General features: G+C 39.4%; 1 protein-coding gene across 2 annotated transcripts in view; it reads left to right on the forward strand.

Annotated features, from left to right (window-relative positions):
* The first annotated feature begins 3,997 nt into the window (after positions 1-3,997).
* Positions 3,998-17,319, forward strand: part of flnba (filamin B a) — an 88,097-nt gene continuing 74,775 nt past the window's right edge. For both annotated transcript variants that reach the window (XM_008302172.1, XM_008302173.1), the window contains exon 1: positions 3,998-4,433. In XM_008302172.1, the coding sequence (XP_008300394.1) occupies positions 4,142-4,433 (292 nt within the window). In that variant the 5' untranslated portion in view covers positions 3,998-4,141. The remainder of the gene's footprint in view (positions 4,434-17,319) is intronic.

Consider the following 17,319-nt stretch of genomic DNA (forward strand, 5'->3'; position numbering starts at 1 on the left):
CAACACCCCAAAACAGCTCCTCCCCGTTCCTCAAGTCCCGCCCTCTAGGTGTGTTTTGATTGGACAGACGACACTTTCATGAATTCGATTGGCTTCTTGTTTAAAGGGGAATATGCGCCATTTTGGCTCTGACCAGGATCGCCCTTTCACTGTACCCGTGTACAACTCAGAGCCATAATGGCGCTTGGTCTGCTAACTTTACATCTGAGCAAAAACGTTTCGTTTATTTAACCTGGAGTTATGATAGATTTAATGTAGTCCCATCGTGTCTTTGACGTTTTTCGGGAGAGTTCTGTTATTAATAGTAAAATAGATTGTTTTGGTTCTCAGGACTTTTAGTAACCAGTTTAAACTTTTCACTCCGGACTCTCTTTACATTACTTAAACATTTACTTAAACAGTTATTGCTTTTTCTAAAGCTGTTGTTGAATAATTCTCGACTCTAGTAAGAGACATTAAGTTGTAATGTAGGTCGCAGTGCATCTCAAAAATACATACCATCGTGATAAGGTTCAATATTATCCATCAGTTTTGAAGAAAGTAAAAGATGTAGACTCATTACATGTAAAGTAAGATACTTGATTGATACTTTGATGATTATTGGGTATAGCTCATGAAAATCTGAAATTTAGTATCACAAAATACTAGAATATTTTGTCTGAGTAAATTCCTATTCAGACAGTGTAAGTACTGTGTATCGCTCAGTCTAGCTAAGTCCCAAAATCTTTTTTTTTCTTTTTTTTGATCTTAGAAAATATTGTCATTTGAGATACTGGATTGCTAGATTTCATGAGCTATATGACATAATCAGCAAAATTAAAACAAAAAGAGGATTGAAGTATTTCTCTTTATGTGCAATGAATATAGGATAAATAAAAGTTTGCCTTAGTGAATTAAATAGTTTTTTAAAAATTACCTTGTTAACATTGTTGTACTTTTTGAGATGCACTAGTATATGTGGTGGAGTATGTTCTGACTGAAAACATGAGCAGAGTCAGTGATCCTGATCTGCTTGAAGGTTTATTGTACACTTTAATAGGAACACAAACAAATCGAGCAGGTCTCAAAAGCAATTAAAATATGTCACAGAATGCATTAACTAGATATATTAGAATGTTTAATGTGTTACATGGGCCCATTATAATTCTCCTGTCATGTTCAGGAGCTGCAAGTCATGTTTCCACTGAAACTTCAGACAATCTCTGTTCAACCCACAAAACAATCTTGTCAAAGTTGTCTTGGACATTTCATACATGATCCTCCCTCATGTGATTATTTTTGACCTTCTTTTGTCATCATTATATTTAATTAATGTAACTATATATTTCCACATGCATAGTAAACATTTGTAAACACATGGTTCAAATGGTCTAAATGGTCGAACACTTGATGATATTTTTTTCCAACAAAACTCTTTTGTCTTTCTTTACATGAAAATGTACATGCACTTCAATATTTTTTTTCCTTAAAGATATTGGTGATTGTTTTTCTGTTGAAGTCAGGAAAGTAAAGTTGTCATGTAGTCGTCCATCCATCCATCATCTATACACGCTTAATCCTCACTAGGGTGAAGGCAGGGGGCATCCTGGACAGGTCACCAGTCTATCACAGGGCTACACTTAGAGACAGACAACCAAGCACACTCACATTCACACCTACGGACAATTTAGAATCACCAATTAACCTCAGCATGTTTTTGGACTTCACATCCCGGTGGGGGCACCAGAATCTTTCTGCGTGAAGTTTGCATGTTCTCCCCGTGCAGCGTGGGTTCTCTCCGGGTTCTCCGGCTTCCTCCCACACAGTCCAAAAACATGTTGAGGTTAATTGGTGATTCTAAATTGTCTGTAGGTGTGACTGTGAGTGTGCTTGGTTGTCTGTCTCTAAGTGTAGCCCTGTGATAGACTGGTTACCTGTCCAGGGTGTCCCCTGCCTTCACCCTAAGTCGGCTGGGATAGACTCCAGCCCCCCCGCGACCCTCGTGAGGATTAAGCGGTGTATAGATAATGGATGGATGGATGTTTTTGGACTGTGGAAGGAAGCCAGAGAACCCGTTGAGAACCCACGCTGCACGGGGAGAACATGGAGACTCCACGCAGAAAGCTCCCAGGCCCAGGCTGTCATGTGAACTGGGTATCTTCTAGTTGTGAGGTGACGACGCCAACTACCAAGCCACCTTGCAGCCCCTCACACAAAACATTTGAAATTAAACTATTTTACATACATTATTTTCACAGTATTTTAGCTAAACTTTATTTAATATCTGTAGTTAAAAAAAAAAAAAAAATCAAAGACATTTTTATTTAAATTTCGTATTTTTTGTTTAACCCTGCCTTCACCAAACCTGTTGGGTTTTCATGTGTAACTTTAATTTTAAATTAGTTAAGTTAATTTCCATAATTACTATAACTGTCCGGTTTGATATTTTTTATAGTCATTTAAAGTTGTATTTTCTTTTACTTTTGTAGGATTTTACCATTTAAATCACTCCGGTAATTCACACCATAAGTAACACAGTCGGTCATATCCTCAATGTTTAAACTGGTAGGTTAATTCATAAAGTCAATCTTATTTTTCTTTTGTCAAACAATTTCACTCAGCGATTGTAGCCTTAAATGTGCCGTGTAATTAACGAAGACCTGACTTCATCTGACTTAACATAAGGATGAAGAAACAGGTAACTATAGTTTATTCATCCATTATATAAATATAAGTGAAACTATTACTAATAAATATGATAAAAGGACACATTTATTCAAAATACAAACCAGGGTTTATGACAAGAACAGGTTAGAACAAGTTCTCCACCAGGCTGCAGTAGCTCTGTTATGGAGACACAGCACCATCTACTGACCTTCCCATCGTAGCTTCACAGGTGTCAAAGTGGTTGTGTTCTCCAAACACAAAGAGCTGGTCGTCCAACACCTAAATGCCAAAGTGGCTGTGGGGGTTTTCCAAACCTCAGAGAGACTGAGTGAAACATGAGCCCAGAGTTTCAGCAGCAGGAAGAACTGTCAATAGATGAACAATGTCATGAGACTCTTTTAGATTTTTGAACTTTATTTGTACCAAGTTGGTCCAATAGTGTTAATACATGGAACCATTTTGCAGTTGTACTTCTCTTCATTTTTGATGAGACAGTGGAACATTTATTGAAATGAAACCACATGAGAAGTTTATATATATAATTATTTTCTACATTGTATATTACATAAAAACTAACCACTTTTGCTTTGATGACAGCTTTTCACACTCTCGGCATTCTCTCAATCACATTCATGAGGTCGTCTCCTGGAATGGTTTTGAAGTCACAGGTGTGCCTTGTCAAGAGTCAATTTGTGGAATTATTTGCCTTCTCAATGTGTTGGAGACCATAACATTCTAACTGAGGCCTGTCACCATGCTAGTGCGTTCATGGCTATTGGTAGCTTTTATTTTATATCATATGGAATGCTGTTCCATTTAATATAAAATAAATCTGTGAAATAAATCCTGATATAGATACATTTGACAACAATAAACAAAGATCACCTGGAACAAATAAAAATAGTCCTGTATTTAGAAAAATCTAAAATATTTTTTATGCAATTATTGCCTTCATTTATATATTCATTTCCTCATTTATTTATTACAAAAGTATTTCAGGGGCATATTTATTTATTTTTCAAAGGAATATTTATTTATTTCAACAATGATTTAATATTGAATAACGTGACTGTAATATTTTGACTGTCTCCTTAGAATTATGTTAATCTCTATTTTCTCTCTCTAAGTTTTTTTTTTTAATTAATTAATTTTTTTAACAACTCTGGTTCTGTTAAGAGAATTTTTGGGGCTTTTTTATGTTTCTCTGTAAATTGAATCGATAATCCCTCACTACGGGACATTTCCATCGACTGGGGGCGGTAAAACGTCGCTGACGCCTCAGCGCGGTCGATAACCCAGAAGAAGAAGATGCTTTAAAGTCCGAGCCGCACCTGAACGCGGCTCAGTCTGTGAGTTCCAGAAAACCTTGAAGTTGCGGCAGCTCCGAAGAAGCACAGCGGGAAGACACAGCACGCTCACCGGCCCGTTTTCTGCCACATTCAGCCAAATTGCAACCAGAAGCACCACAGATAAGTGAAGGGAAGAGCCGTGAAAGATGCCGGCCACAGAGAAGGACCTGGCTGAGGACGCTCCGTGGAAGAAGATCCAGCAGAACACCTTCACCCGCTGGATCAACGAGCACCTGAAGTGCGTCAACAAGCGGATCGTGGACCTGCAGCTGGACCTGGGCGACGGCCTGAGGCTCATCGCCCTGCTGGAGGTCCTCAGCCACAAGAACATGTACAGAAAGTACCACCCGAGGCCCACCTTCAGGCAGATGAAGCTGGAGAACGTGTCGGTGGCTCTGGAGTTCCTTGAGAGGGAGAGCATAAAGCTGGTCTCCATCGGTGAGTAACGGCGGTCCATTCATCCGCTGCTCTGGAAGCTTCCCCCTCAAATGTCTGTCCCACCGATAAGTTTGTATATTCCAAGAGGTTCTACACGCAACAGACCCGTTGACACCACTAACATTGCTTCTCCCAGTCAAGTTTCTTCCCACTTTTCCCACTTTATTGCCCATGTTCTGTCGTGGAAAACCCGGACTCTCATTAACAAACCAGCGATTTAACGTCTTATTGCTTTGCCATGAGAGACGAAAAAGCCCACGTTACTTAAAGGAGTGCATTCTTAATCAATCAGACCCACTGTTCAATTCGGCATACATATAATTCACAAAGCAGCTTTTATTTACTAGAAAATCTCAGGTTTTTGAAGTGGTTCACGCCGTTGCTGCCGCCCACCTGGTTGCGTTCAGTTAGCTAGGTGAGAGCAAACCAGCGATGGGAAGCCGCAGCAAAATGGCTTTTAAAGTTGATACTTGGCTGAAATTAACGCAATTAAGTGCGTCACGTTGAAGCAGAGCGCTGTGAGTCTTTAAAACACACAGTTTTATTTTATAATGTCAACAGAAGTGCTGGAGACCAAAGTTCAGTCCGTTTGGGTGCAAGTTTCCTTTGCTTTGTAGGTTTCTTACGATAATATTAACATAATTAGCCTGTTGGTGAAATGTCTTCGTATGATAGAAGAGGTGTTACTTAAATTTATGATTTTGTAAGTTCCCCCCTTTTCAATTAGTTGAGTCCTGCTAATTACTGTACATGCGACAACAACTCCTTGCCAGACTCCATTGAAGAATTCTGCAGTTTAATGTCGCCTTGCCTTCACATGGCATTGCAATGGTGTAAATAATTTTCTTAGAGTATATATAGAATTTAGACATAACAGTCTTCAAATCGGCGTCATCTGAATAAAAATACACATATTTTAAAAATAAAAAAAACTTGAAGCTTTACACTTGAGGTAACGTTCACGGGACTGATTTGAACACTGAAAACCAAAGTGACCAATGTTAATTCACACCAATGTTACCGTGAGAATTAGTCAAATCTGAACTTAAAAGATTGGCTCCCACGGTATAATTACTGATGAGACAGATCATGTTTTCAACAGCAGCACTAAACTGACAGATTTGTTAATGGAGTTTGGCATGTTGTGGGTCCAGAGTCTCCACATGACAACAGCAGTGTGTTTTAATGAGCGGACTCCCACAGAGCTGGGACACCTGTGTTAATGAGCCTGGCCTCCTCACTGTGGATGAAAATGTTTCACCCTCCCGAAAACTTCACACAAAGCCAGGACCAAACGTTGTTAATGGGCTTTGCCAACTTTATAAGAGTGAATGTGGTTTATTTTTCTGCTTCATATTTCTCTTTTACAAGCTGCATGTTGTTGTGTCCCAAACATAATTACCACACATCTGATTTTAATTCATGTCCTTTGACTGTATACACACGCAAATTTGTTCCAGACTATTGTGTAGAGCTTAAATAATTAGTCAGTTAATAAATTGGGTAATAAACCGAGAATAAATCGGGAACAATGGATGACTGATTTTAATTTTCACCTTAATTGTGCCAAAAGTTTGCGTTTCCAGCTTTCAGATTTGAATACTTGTTAGATTTCTTCATCTTCTACGGTGGTGAAAAGAATATTTTGGGGTTTTGGCTCGTCAGTGGGGCCTTAAGGGTTTTTAAGTTGCGCTGAAAATGATAAATTTCTGTTTTCTGTCTGTGTTGGTGTTGACTGCAGCACAGTGAAGAGTTTAGAGAAGCTTGCATGTGTGTCAAGCTGCTTTAAACACTTTCATAATGAAATACCGATGATGGAGTTCCTGGTCATGCTGTGGTTCAGCTCTCTTGTTCTGTCTTCAAAAAGATTGTCAAGTGGTGACGGTCCTTCTTCACTCTGAGTCTCTCATTAGTTCCTTTTCATTCATTCGGATAATAAATAGGATGTCGGAGCATCCGGCTCTGGAGCATCTCGTCGGTGTATCTTTGGTTGTCATGCAGTTTCTTTGGCTGCCGATCAGACACATTTCTGCCTACTTTCTTCTGTGGTTAAATATTTAAATCTACAGAGTATGTACAAATGTTAAACCTGCAGTAATTGCTATAAATGTTCTTTTTAAATTGTACTGACAACTGAGAGAATCAATCTGCTGCCTCATTTTGCCTTCAAAGCAAACCTTTCTTGTTGATCGGTGTGTTTCCTGCAGCTGAATGTGCACCCTGGGGAACTGATGAAGCACCACGAGCTTAAAAAGATGCTACGTTTCTGCTCGTGCTCGACTTTGGGGACGTTTTGTACTTGAGGGCATTGGCGTAGTGCTTGATCGGCTCTCTTTTTGTCTCTTCCTTTTATTTAGAAAGTCAACTTTTGAGCCATTACTTCGGTATTTTGCTGGTAATACTGCATTCATGTTGCTTCTGCACAAGCAGTGAACATTTTTAATAACAGAAGGCCTAAATGTTGTAATTATGAAATCATAATGTGTTTTTACGAGCAAACTGGGAAAAAATAGTTGTTGATTCACAAGTGCTGACCTTATTCTTAAATAAAAGGCAGATTTAATTGCAGGATTTTATTATAAATTGATGGTAAATCAACAAACAGTCATTGACTTTAAATGTCAGGATGCTCGACACCTATTTTCAAAATTCATGTTAAGTGATTTGAAATGTGACTCAACATTGTAGTTTTTAATGATGATGTGTACTTGAAGATGAAAAGGAAAGACGCTTGTTGCTCACAAAGCATCTTTTTGTTGACGTTTAAAGAGATTTTATTTCTGCAGCTCCCTACGTGACATGCAGAACAAAGGGAAACTACAGAGACTGGTTTCTCTGTGCAGATTTGAAGCTTTGTGTCGCAGGTATTCTGTGCAAAGCCAGTGTCAGGGAATGTGTCAGGAGCTTGTATTTTAAGTTTTTAATGTTTTGCATTGATTGCCAAGAGGTGATAAAAAAAAAATCTGACTGTGTTGCTTATTTTTGTGTTTGACCTTTGCAGTAGAGGGTTTTCAACCTCAGTGAGATTCCCCTGGTAAATATAAATATAAATCGGATGCAGTTTAATAATCCTGTGTTGAATCCTTCTTCGTGACTGTTATAAGTTTTTTGTTTCAAAGGTGTTAATTCAACTGATTAATCGTTTATGAGGCGGAAGTTTGTGTTGCTGTTAAACTGTGTTGCATCGAGTTTGTCTGATTTACGTGAATAAACGACACTGTTACACCAAATCTTTCTATCCTTTCTGATGGAGGACTGTTGTTAGTTTGAGACTGGTGTCAGCTTGAGCTCCTGATGCTCATAAATTGAGATGTGGAGTTTGAAAGATGTTTTCCTGGCAGACACGGTCTAATGAAAGACACTGCTGAGTTGCCTTATTAAAGCACTCCATGTTTTTGGAGCTTGAACCACATTAGAGAGTAAACACTGGGATCTATCGGCATTGCTGCTTCTGTTTACATCTATTCTTTGAGAAATTAAAGAATCATTTCGTCCATATTAATCTGTTTTAAACACATAATTCCAGCTATGTTTACACCTTGTGTCCACACTACTCTGTTTTAAGCCCTTAAAATGGACACTTTTTTGGAAACACTGCCGACTCCAGGGTTGCGTTTTAGTCTGAACTGGCAGAAACTGTGATGCAGACACCCACGAAGGCTTCCTGATTGGGTCTTATCAGTCACTATGTGTCCTTCCCTTCTTCCCTTACCCATAATGCCATCTGTACAGTAGTATTCTTACTGCTGGAAGACATTTTCAGGCACCTCTTAGCTGCTGATGAGTCAGAGTGACTGTGAACGCAGCCTCAGTGTGTGTCTCCATCAACAAGCTGATTCACTCGCACTGTAAGAAACCTCTCAGGCTTTCACATCATCATCTCCAGTCTGCGGTTACCTGTGGCAGGACCTGGGTGTTTGTGGAGTGATGGATTCTCCTGTTTCCTAGCCAGAGGGATCCGTGCGCACTTAAACACATCCTCGTATTCCGACTTTATTAATTAAAGCCAGACTAAAACTAGAACTGGCACCACGTGTCTTCTGAAACTCTAAATGTGTTCACTCGACTCACAAGCTGTAGAGTCTGTGTTTTTGCGAGAGTCTGAGTTTACTTGACACCACAGAAGCCTTTTTTTCTGCTTCACATGCGCTGAGTTCTCTGGATAAAGTCTGGTTGAGGAAAATAAAACTAAGCAGTGTGAGTGGGAAGCCGTCCTCGGGCTGGTCGGTGTTTGGTGATGGGAGTGAGCTGAGGTCGGAGCGCGTTCAGCGACGTAAAACTGTGGTGGAGGTTTGATTTTTCCACACTAGAAAGGAAATGACTGACTGGGTGGGACACACACACACACACACACACACACACACTGAGTTAGGCAGAGCTGCTCTTATTTCAGTTTTCAGGGCTGCAGATGGATCACAAACCACTGATTATTGTTAAATTGTATTGTTTAAACAAAAGAACTGCATTATAACTGTGCACAATGTGATGTAATGTTATTAATCATGAAGAAAAAAAATAAAATTAGATTTCTTCATTATAAAAATTTTCGAAACCTGGAATCAGCATGTTGAACATGGTTTCCAAGTGTCTACAGGTGTTACCAATACCAGGGGAAAATGGTGGCTTTACATACTACAGATAATTTACTACTTTCATTTTTAATTTGTTTCCGTACTTGTGTATTAACACAGCCTGCAGTTCAGCTGAAAAGTGGCAGCATTTTTGCCATGTGGCTGTTACTTGCAGCTGGGTCATAAATGGATCGTGGGTGCATGGAGGCATTTTTTTTAATTAGGCGCGTAGATTAAGATGGTTTTGATGAACTATCCCAATTTTAAGCTTGGTTATGTTTTCTGATCGAAAAGGAGTTCAAGGACCGCCCGTAAGTTTACAATCAGAGGATTCTTTCTGCTTTCCAAGTTTCTGGCTCTGCTAAATGGTGTCATTTTGACAATACAGTACTGCTTGTTTATTATCATTCCCTCGATCCAGGATGGAATTATGACTATGTCCGGGATATTCCAATAAGCAGGCTTCAAGATGGCAGCAAGTTTAGGTGTGAAAACTAGCTTATGTACTGGATCAGCACGATCTACATGGCCTCTATTGGAAGTATTTAGCATGTATTTGGGAAATAAAGTGTTTAAGGAAAGAAAACGTTTTATGGTTTTGCTTCAGTGACATTTCATCTTTGTCGATACGAAAAGCCACCCCATCAATACAAGTTATTTCCTTTAATCAGACGGTATGCAGAGGATGAACTTATCATGATTAACTAGCTGAGCAGTTCAGTTCTGAGTGACGACATGCTCTGTAACAATGTGATTCTCTTTGATGTGCTCTAATTAATGTCAGACAGTGTGTGAATAACTCAGTGATCAGATCTCAGGTGAGCAGGTAACTGACAAACAAACACGTTGCCTTCCGGGGCTGACCGGGGTGATAATCTGCCACGCATGACCAACGCTCACCCTGTGAGCCGTCATGATTGGCTGACCATGACTTTAAATGGACAAAAGTTGTTCCTGGAATCAATTTCGGGGAATTTTGTTATGACACAAACCAGGATTATAACATTATTCTATGATAATAAATGGGCTGTTTTACTGTAGGTTATATAGGAAATGATTCGGGACTTTAATATTTTATGATTATATACAGGATATTCTATAGAGCGGTATGACATTAAGTAGGCACCACTGTATTTGTTTTTTAAAAATGGCATGCCCTCAAACCCTTCAGCAGGGTTTGGGGTTCAGATAGATAATGCAGCTGATGTCTTGTAATATTGTGGGGTGTTCCCTTTAATATATGAAGTACCCAGAGATGATTCATGTTGATAATTGTCGCTTTATAAACTAAATAGAAATTGAATTGTTTCAGAAGGCGTGTCTTGTGTTTAGTGCCTGCGGCAGGAATATTCTGTAACACTTTTCACAAGTAAGATCTCAGCTGTGTTTGCGTGTCTGAACAGTACAGCGCTCACTGTGGGACATAATGTTATTGGAAAAAAAAAACGTCATCATAACCACAGTGAGTCAGAATCTGTAAAGTGCATGTGTGGCCATGTTGGAGAAGATTCACAGGTAACAGCAGTGCGTCACATATCTCACCTCCATGACGGGGAGAATGCAGCAGCAGGGTCCCTCGCAGAAAAGACGGGAAAGGAGATATTTGCTGGTGTCAGACGGTCAGGTGCCTGAACTACGAGTGTGTGTTAATGGTTATCTGTGGTGTCGGGGCCCCTCAACCAGGCTCCTGGCTTTTGCCTGTAATGCAAACCGAGGCAGGCCGAGAAATATTTTCAGCACGTGTCCATTCAGAGATCATAAACACTTCATGTTTAAGTGTTTGATATGTTTTTGTGAAAAAATGTTTTCACTTCACACTTTCAGTTTCACTGGTAGTTGCCAGCTGTCCTCCTCAGTGTTTGCTTTCATTTCTTGGTATTTCAAATCTCACTGATTTATTTTCGAAAAGAATTTAATGGAGCTTTTTTCCCTCCTCTTTTCTATGATTATTTTTTTTGGTAATCTTCTGGCTCTTTCTTTTGCTACAAACTGGTCTTGTATTTGAAGGTGACACAAGCTTTGTTTCAGAGCCTGATGCTACGTGTCCACAGGATCCGTCAGGTAGCATCAAGCTATGGATCCTGTGGACAGGTGGCACGATTCGTCAATTTCATGCTTCCCATTCCATGTGTATGTGAAACACCCCACGCCCTGTTCTGGAGCGTTGCGAGGAATTTCAAGCGACGAGGCGTAGCATTGCCCGCGTGCTCATTTGCATAAAGTGACTGCTTCTTTATGCAAATTTGGAGCTCGGCGCGGCGGTCCGACGCCTCGTGTAACTTTTAAAAAAATGGCTAAACTAGCTGTTGTTCAACTAAAATGAGGACCGATTCAGCAACTGCATTGCTTATTTCTCACCTCGAATGTTTTCAGAAATACGGTTTTCATAATAAAACCGAAAGTTTGCGGCCGAGCGTCTGTCATGTGACCACCTAACGGCCTGCTAGTGCACGACCATCAAGCAGGCGATGTTCAGAAGCAGCCTGTAATCTCCCCTGTGGACACGTAGCATTCCTCTTTTAGACGCCTGATAAATTGTTATAAAACTGCCAAAACAGAAAATGTAACAAGATCATTTGGGATTTAGAAAAGTAGATTGTAAAGGAAATTGTCATCTGTGAGCCTTTAAACAGAAATAATGTGATTTTTTTGATTGTCACATGGAAGTAATTAATGTCTGCAAGTAGAGTCCAAAGGCAACGTTGGATTGTTGGCTTCTCAGTTTAAATTCGTAGGTTTTCATTTTACTATGTTAAGCACTGTGAGATGACATATGTTCTAAACTGCACTATACAAATAAAATTGAATTGAAGTATGAAATAAAAAAGCTGATGTTGCAATAGAATAAATCTTTTCTTCTCGGGGAGGATCCTAATTGTAATGAGAAGTATCTAAGTGGCAGCCATGATAAGAGCTGGTTGAATTCTCTACATGCCAAGAAAATGTACTTCAGTGCCTCCTTTCTTACATTGGAAAAAAAAAAAAAATCGTAGGACCACTTCAATGAATTGCATTCACTGGAAACATGCAATTAAAGTAAAAATGATCTAAATTAAGTTAACGAGTAACATTAAAGCCAGTGGTTCAAGTTAGATAAATTCACGTTACAACAGCTTGACGCAAATGAAGCGTAGTTGGAAACAAGACAAATACAAAAGTGCAATGAGGATTAGAATAAAGATATAATAAGGATTATGTTCACCTTTCACATGTACAGGTACGTGAACGAATGTACTTAAAGATGACTCCAATACATACTTTATTCATTAGATTCCTTCCAAATGAACAGTTTGCATTCTTGCAGCCTGATTTTAAGTATCATAAACTTGAAATTTCCTATTTTTCCAACTGGCATATTTGCTTTGCCCAAGCGTAAAATATGAAACACATTTTTAGAATTCGACTTACCATCGTTTCCTTTTCTTTTCTCTATCATCCTGCTCTGCAGTAGCAGTTGCAGAAGGAACATTTGATGAAACATGGATGTCCCACAACGCCAAAGGAGCCGCAAACCTAATTTTTGCACTTTCACTGAAATTGGAAAACAAGTTTAAAAGGACACAGCGGAATTTCAAGTAAACTGTCGTCACCAAAAGACAAATGAAATTCTTTCAGACAGGACTTTACTTCAACTACAACTCAAATGCACTTCACACGGTGTATGTCTTTTAGTGTAGGAAGGACGACAAAACTGTCTGACAACAACATCCACCGTCGAATGATTATGTAGATGAGTGTTAGTGCAGTCGGTTACTCTTTGCACTGTGGATGTCTTTTCCTCTGTGCTCATTGATTCTGCTTCACATCTTTTGTTGGCCTCATGACGCTCTCCTCCGAGGTTTAGGGAAAGACATCCATAATATTCAACCAGTCTGTTTTACAACCAGTGTTTTACATGCAGCTGTTGGTGTCTCGTGCATTTTGATGTCACCCTGCAGTTCAGGTGCAGCTATTGGCTATTGGATCAACCTGGTCTGTCTTCTTCTTCTGTTCTAGTCTAAGAAGTGTTCTTCAGTTAATGTGCCAGGATCTGGTTTTTTATGAGGAGATGAGCTTGACTTTAACTTTTGTCAGCGACATTCAAGTTTGATTGTCCTGTAGCCAAAACACTTTGTTTTAGAAGAAGAAACCGTTTCAGATATTCAGCTTCCTTTAACACAAGCTGCTTCAGCCTGAAATATTTTGACGTGTGCGTGCAAACTTATGCTTGAATGATAATTCTGGTTGGCGTATTTCCCGTTATTGTGACTCTGTGGGTCATGCTGACTTTGCGTTTGGGAGATTAGGTCAGACAGCAAATATCCCCGTACGGAGATCCTAATGCAGTTAGCAAAACGTTCATTCCAGGTGGTTAATTTCTGTGTTTCCTCTCAGTCAGATTGAATAAAAAAAAACTTTTAACATGATTCGTGTAAAAACAACAGTTTGCGGAAAGCTGCAGGGAGATCGAACTTTAACCCTGATGTACGCCGTTTTATGCCAGAATCTCTACAACAGAGGTGGAAAGAAACAGGTTAGTAGGAATAGAAGCACTATAAAAAGAAATACAGCAGGTTGGAAAACATAAGCCTGAATTATCTTTAAAAGAAGTCTGACTTATAAGTGAAAAATGATTATTGTCCCAGAGAGAAATTATCCCTAAATGAACCTTACTTTGAGTGTGTTTGGAATTCACTTTGTCAGTCTGAGATTGCAAAACTTTAGTGTGTGTGTTCTACCTGCCTATTTGGACATTGGCCAGGTGTGTGTGTGTGTGTGTGTCTGTGTGTGTTGTATAAAAAGGGTGTTGGCCGTCCACTTGTGCTGACAGGTGTGTTGCATCATGGCGGGAGCAGGAGATGGATTTCAGACTGTTTTGTGTGCTATAACAGTCAGTCAGACAATCAATCAGAGCAGAACATGTAGATCATTTTGCTTATTTATTAATTCAGTGTTAGTTACTGCCAGAAACTGAGCCACTGTCTTCACTCTCTGTTTGGTTCTGGCTCTTTAGATCCTGTATGTTCCACATCCTTTATCAGCTCTTTTACTGTCATTTGTTTGTTGCAGGGAACACAGTGTTCATCAGCTGTAGAAACGTTGAGGCAGAAAACCTGTGTCCAAGAAATATTAAATGCCACCAAGCTTTTTTTTTTGTATTCACAGAAAGGGCTGTAGTCAAATAATGCACTCAGAAGACCAACAATTAGACACGTCCGCTGGAATGGACTGTGAGCAATATGATAAAACTGAAAGTGTAAGCAAAAGATGTTTAATTATTTGTTATTTTTTCCAGAATTTCATATCTCGGTCTCCCATTTTCTTCTATTCTAGTGCCATTTCTGTGTGTTGGAGTGATATCCAGCATTACCTTTTTTCAGCTTTTAAATGCTAAGTGATCAACACATACAAAAGGAGCAGTAATTATTGTAGCACTATAATTAATGCACAAACGGGCAACAAATTGTAGCATCCCTGTCACTCATGTTTAGTTTATCGCTGTCTGATATGTGACATGTTGTCCCCCGTCATGGCTGAGTGCAGAGGAGAAATGTAATGCCACGCTGCCTTTAAAGGCCTTTGCTGCCTGCAGTGCTGTCCTACATCTGCCAGTGTGACAGTGAGGTGAAATCACACTGAACAGGCTCGACGGGATCCGTAGCTTTCAGTTGTGACCCTCATCAGGCTGCGTGACCTCATTTTCACAGGGAGCCTGCAGTGCCTCCAGGCTGTGTTTTTGAAGAATAACTTCACCCTGCAGTGTGACAGTTGTCACTGAAGTGACACGAGCTTCAGTCCCCGTTTACCTGGAAGGAAACCACGAGTTATATTTTGATATGCAGAAGAAGGACTGAAAGGAATGCACAACGATATCAAAGAAAATCCAATTTCTGCACGACTCTGCACATCAATATATTTCACCACGCTGAATGTTTCAACAACTTGTTTCTAACTTGGTCCTCTGTGGAACGTTTTTGAGTTTAACTGTGGGTGACTGCTGGCTTCTGGGCGGGTGGGGCTCAGGTGGTAGAGCGGTGATCCTCTGATTGTAAGGTTGGTGGTTCAATCCCCCGCCCCTCCACAGTTGAAGTGTCCTTGGGCAAGACACTGAACCTGAAGTTGCTCCCAATGTCAGACAGCACCTGACATGGCAGCTCTGTCACCACTGGTGTGTGAATGTGTGTGAATGAGAAACATTGTAAAGCGCTTTGAGTGCCGCTAAGATAGAAAAGCGCTGTAGAAGTGCAGACCATTTACCATTTACCATTCTCTGTGGCTCTGAGAAGTGCAGAGTTTTATTTTTTAATTTTTACAGAATCTGATGCGGTTTATTTTTTGCAAATTTTTGAATTAGACGTGTTGAGTAAAGTGAGTTTGATGAAATGTCACAATGTTAACCTTATAGTTGATTAATTTTCCAGACGAAACCAAAAGTGACACATAATTAGTTCGAGGACAGGCGAAAGTTAAAACTCCATTTACTCCAAAATCTGTTTTCACAGTTTCTGGCTCTGATAAATGTAGAATTTTGGTTAGTTCAGTTTTATTTTATTTATTTTCTTAATTTTTAAAAGATAAAATGCCTTTGTTCAGAGGGTTAATATGAACATTAATACCAGATTTCTAAAATAAAAAAGCTGACATTTCATGATTTCAAAATGAGCCTTCTGCTGTTTTAAATCATTCTGAACTGAGCAAGAAAAATGCTGATAGAGTCCACTGTTTGGAGCTTGTTTGTATTGTGTGTTTTTTATGAAAAAAGAATATGAATGTACTCTGATCTGAGATGGTCATTAAACTGCGGTTGGTGCTGACTTAGTGATTTTTGAGACCCTTTAAACAACTTTGAAAAAAAAAAAAAGAAGCACATAAATCTGTATTTTCAGTGACTTGTTCCTTTACTTGTGACCATAAAATTATACAGTTTTACTTTACTACAATCGGCTTAAAATACTATTTTTTCAGAAGTTCATTGTTATTGTCATTCTTTTTGCAGTTTCTCAACATTACAGTATTCTAGTTTTTGTATGTTTTCCTTCCTTCTTGTTCTTCCTCTTCTTCTTTTTTTTTTTTTTTTCTTTTCTTTTTACAGTGTCGTGAAAAATAATAAATATTAACTTGTAAGTCTGCTAACTTGCAGAGCAGCTGGTTCTTGATATCCTGCAGGACATTTACTATCCACTCTGTTTCTGTCACATATTAACTAACTGCTTAACCCCCGTCCTGGACCAGAAAGCACACTGCAAACAGACACACACTCTGCTCACACACACACACACACACACACACACACACACACACACACACACTCACACACTCTTGCTTTCACACACTCTTTCTCTTTCGGCTGCTTGTTGCCATGGCGCTGTGTGTCAACAACAGGCGTCGGCCAGCTCGCCTCGCTGAACTCTGACAGCCGATATATGTCTGCTCTCAGGTCCCGGTTTAAAAGTTCAGACTTCACTGCGATGCGTTTTATTTTTGTGTCACAGTGGATTCGATTTTGTCAATACAGTGTTTGTGATGTTTGTGGACGGTACTTTCTGTGCAAGTTGGAGCATTTGTACACTATGAGCAGTTATTGTTAGGCATAATTTGCTCAAAAATTAATAGAAAAGACTTGTTTATTGTTGATGGGCATTTGTGGTTTTGGTGCCTCACCAGAAGATGCGATATGTGATGTACTACTATTGATGATTATGTTTTTTTTATTTCATTAGCAGCTTCTATGACAGATTTACAAAGTAACTGTAAGTCAAAGCTCAGAAAGCAAACTGACATTTCTCAACATCAATTAAACAAGTAAATGCAGGAAAATAGATGCTCAGGAATATATCAGTGAATGAAAACGTTCTAAAGTATATTGATTACTGGATTTATCTCAGGACAAGATGACAACCCTTTACCAGTCTGGTTTTGAGGATAGTACACCGTTCACATTGTTGTGAAAGTTTTCCTAAGATTCCATTAATCCAAGGACAAGCGAGTTCTCACCACAGAAGCTTTTTGTCTTGTAAAAGGGAATTATGGTACAATCCTCATTAACATGTTTCATATATCAGTCACAAACTTCCAGACTCTCCTGTTAAACTGTTGAAGCTCACAGTCGCAGTCCTCTACCTGTTTTTGACCTCCCGCTCTGTGAGTCATAATTCTTCAGATTTTTTTGTCTGGTTGATCACTTCAGAAATTTAATAGAAACTGCTCAAAGCGAAAGCAGTGGCGCTTTCACAGAAACCAGATTCAGCTGAAACTGATGTTGTGACATTGTTATTAACTTTCATAACAATGGAGGGCAGTCGGTGTGGGGGCTGAACACACACACACACACACAC

This window comes from Stegastes partitus, unplaced genomic scaffold, assembly GCF_000690725.1.
Source record: "Stegastes partitus isolate 25-593 unplaced genomic scaffold, Stegastes_partitus-1.0.2 Scaffold1770, whole genome shotgun sequence".
Taxonomy (NCBI): Eukaryota; Metazoa; Chordata; class Actinopteri; family Pomacentridae; genus Stegastes; species Stegastes partitus.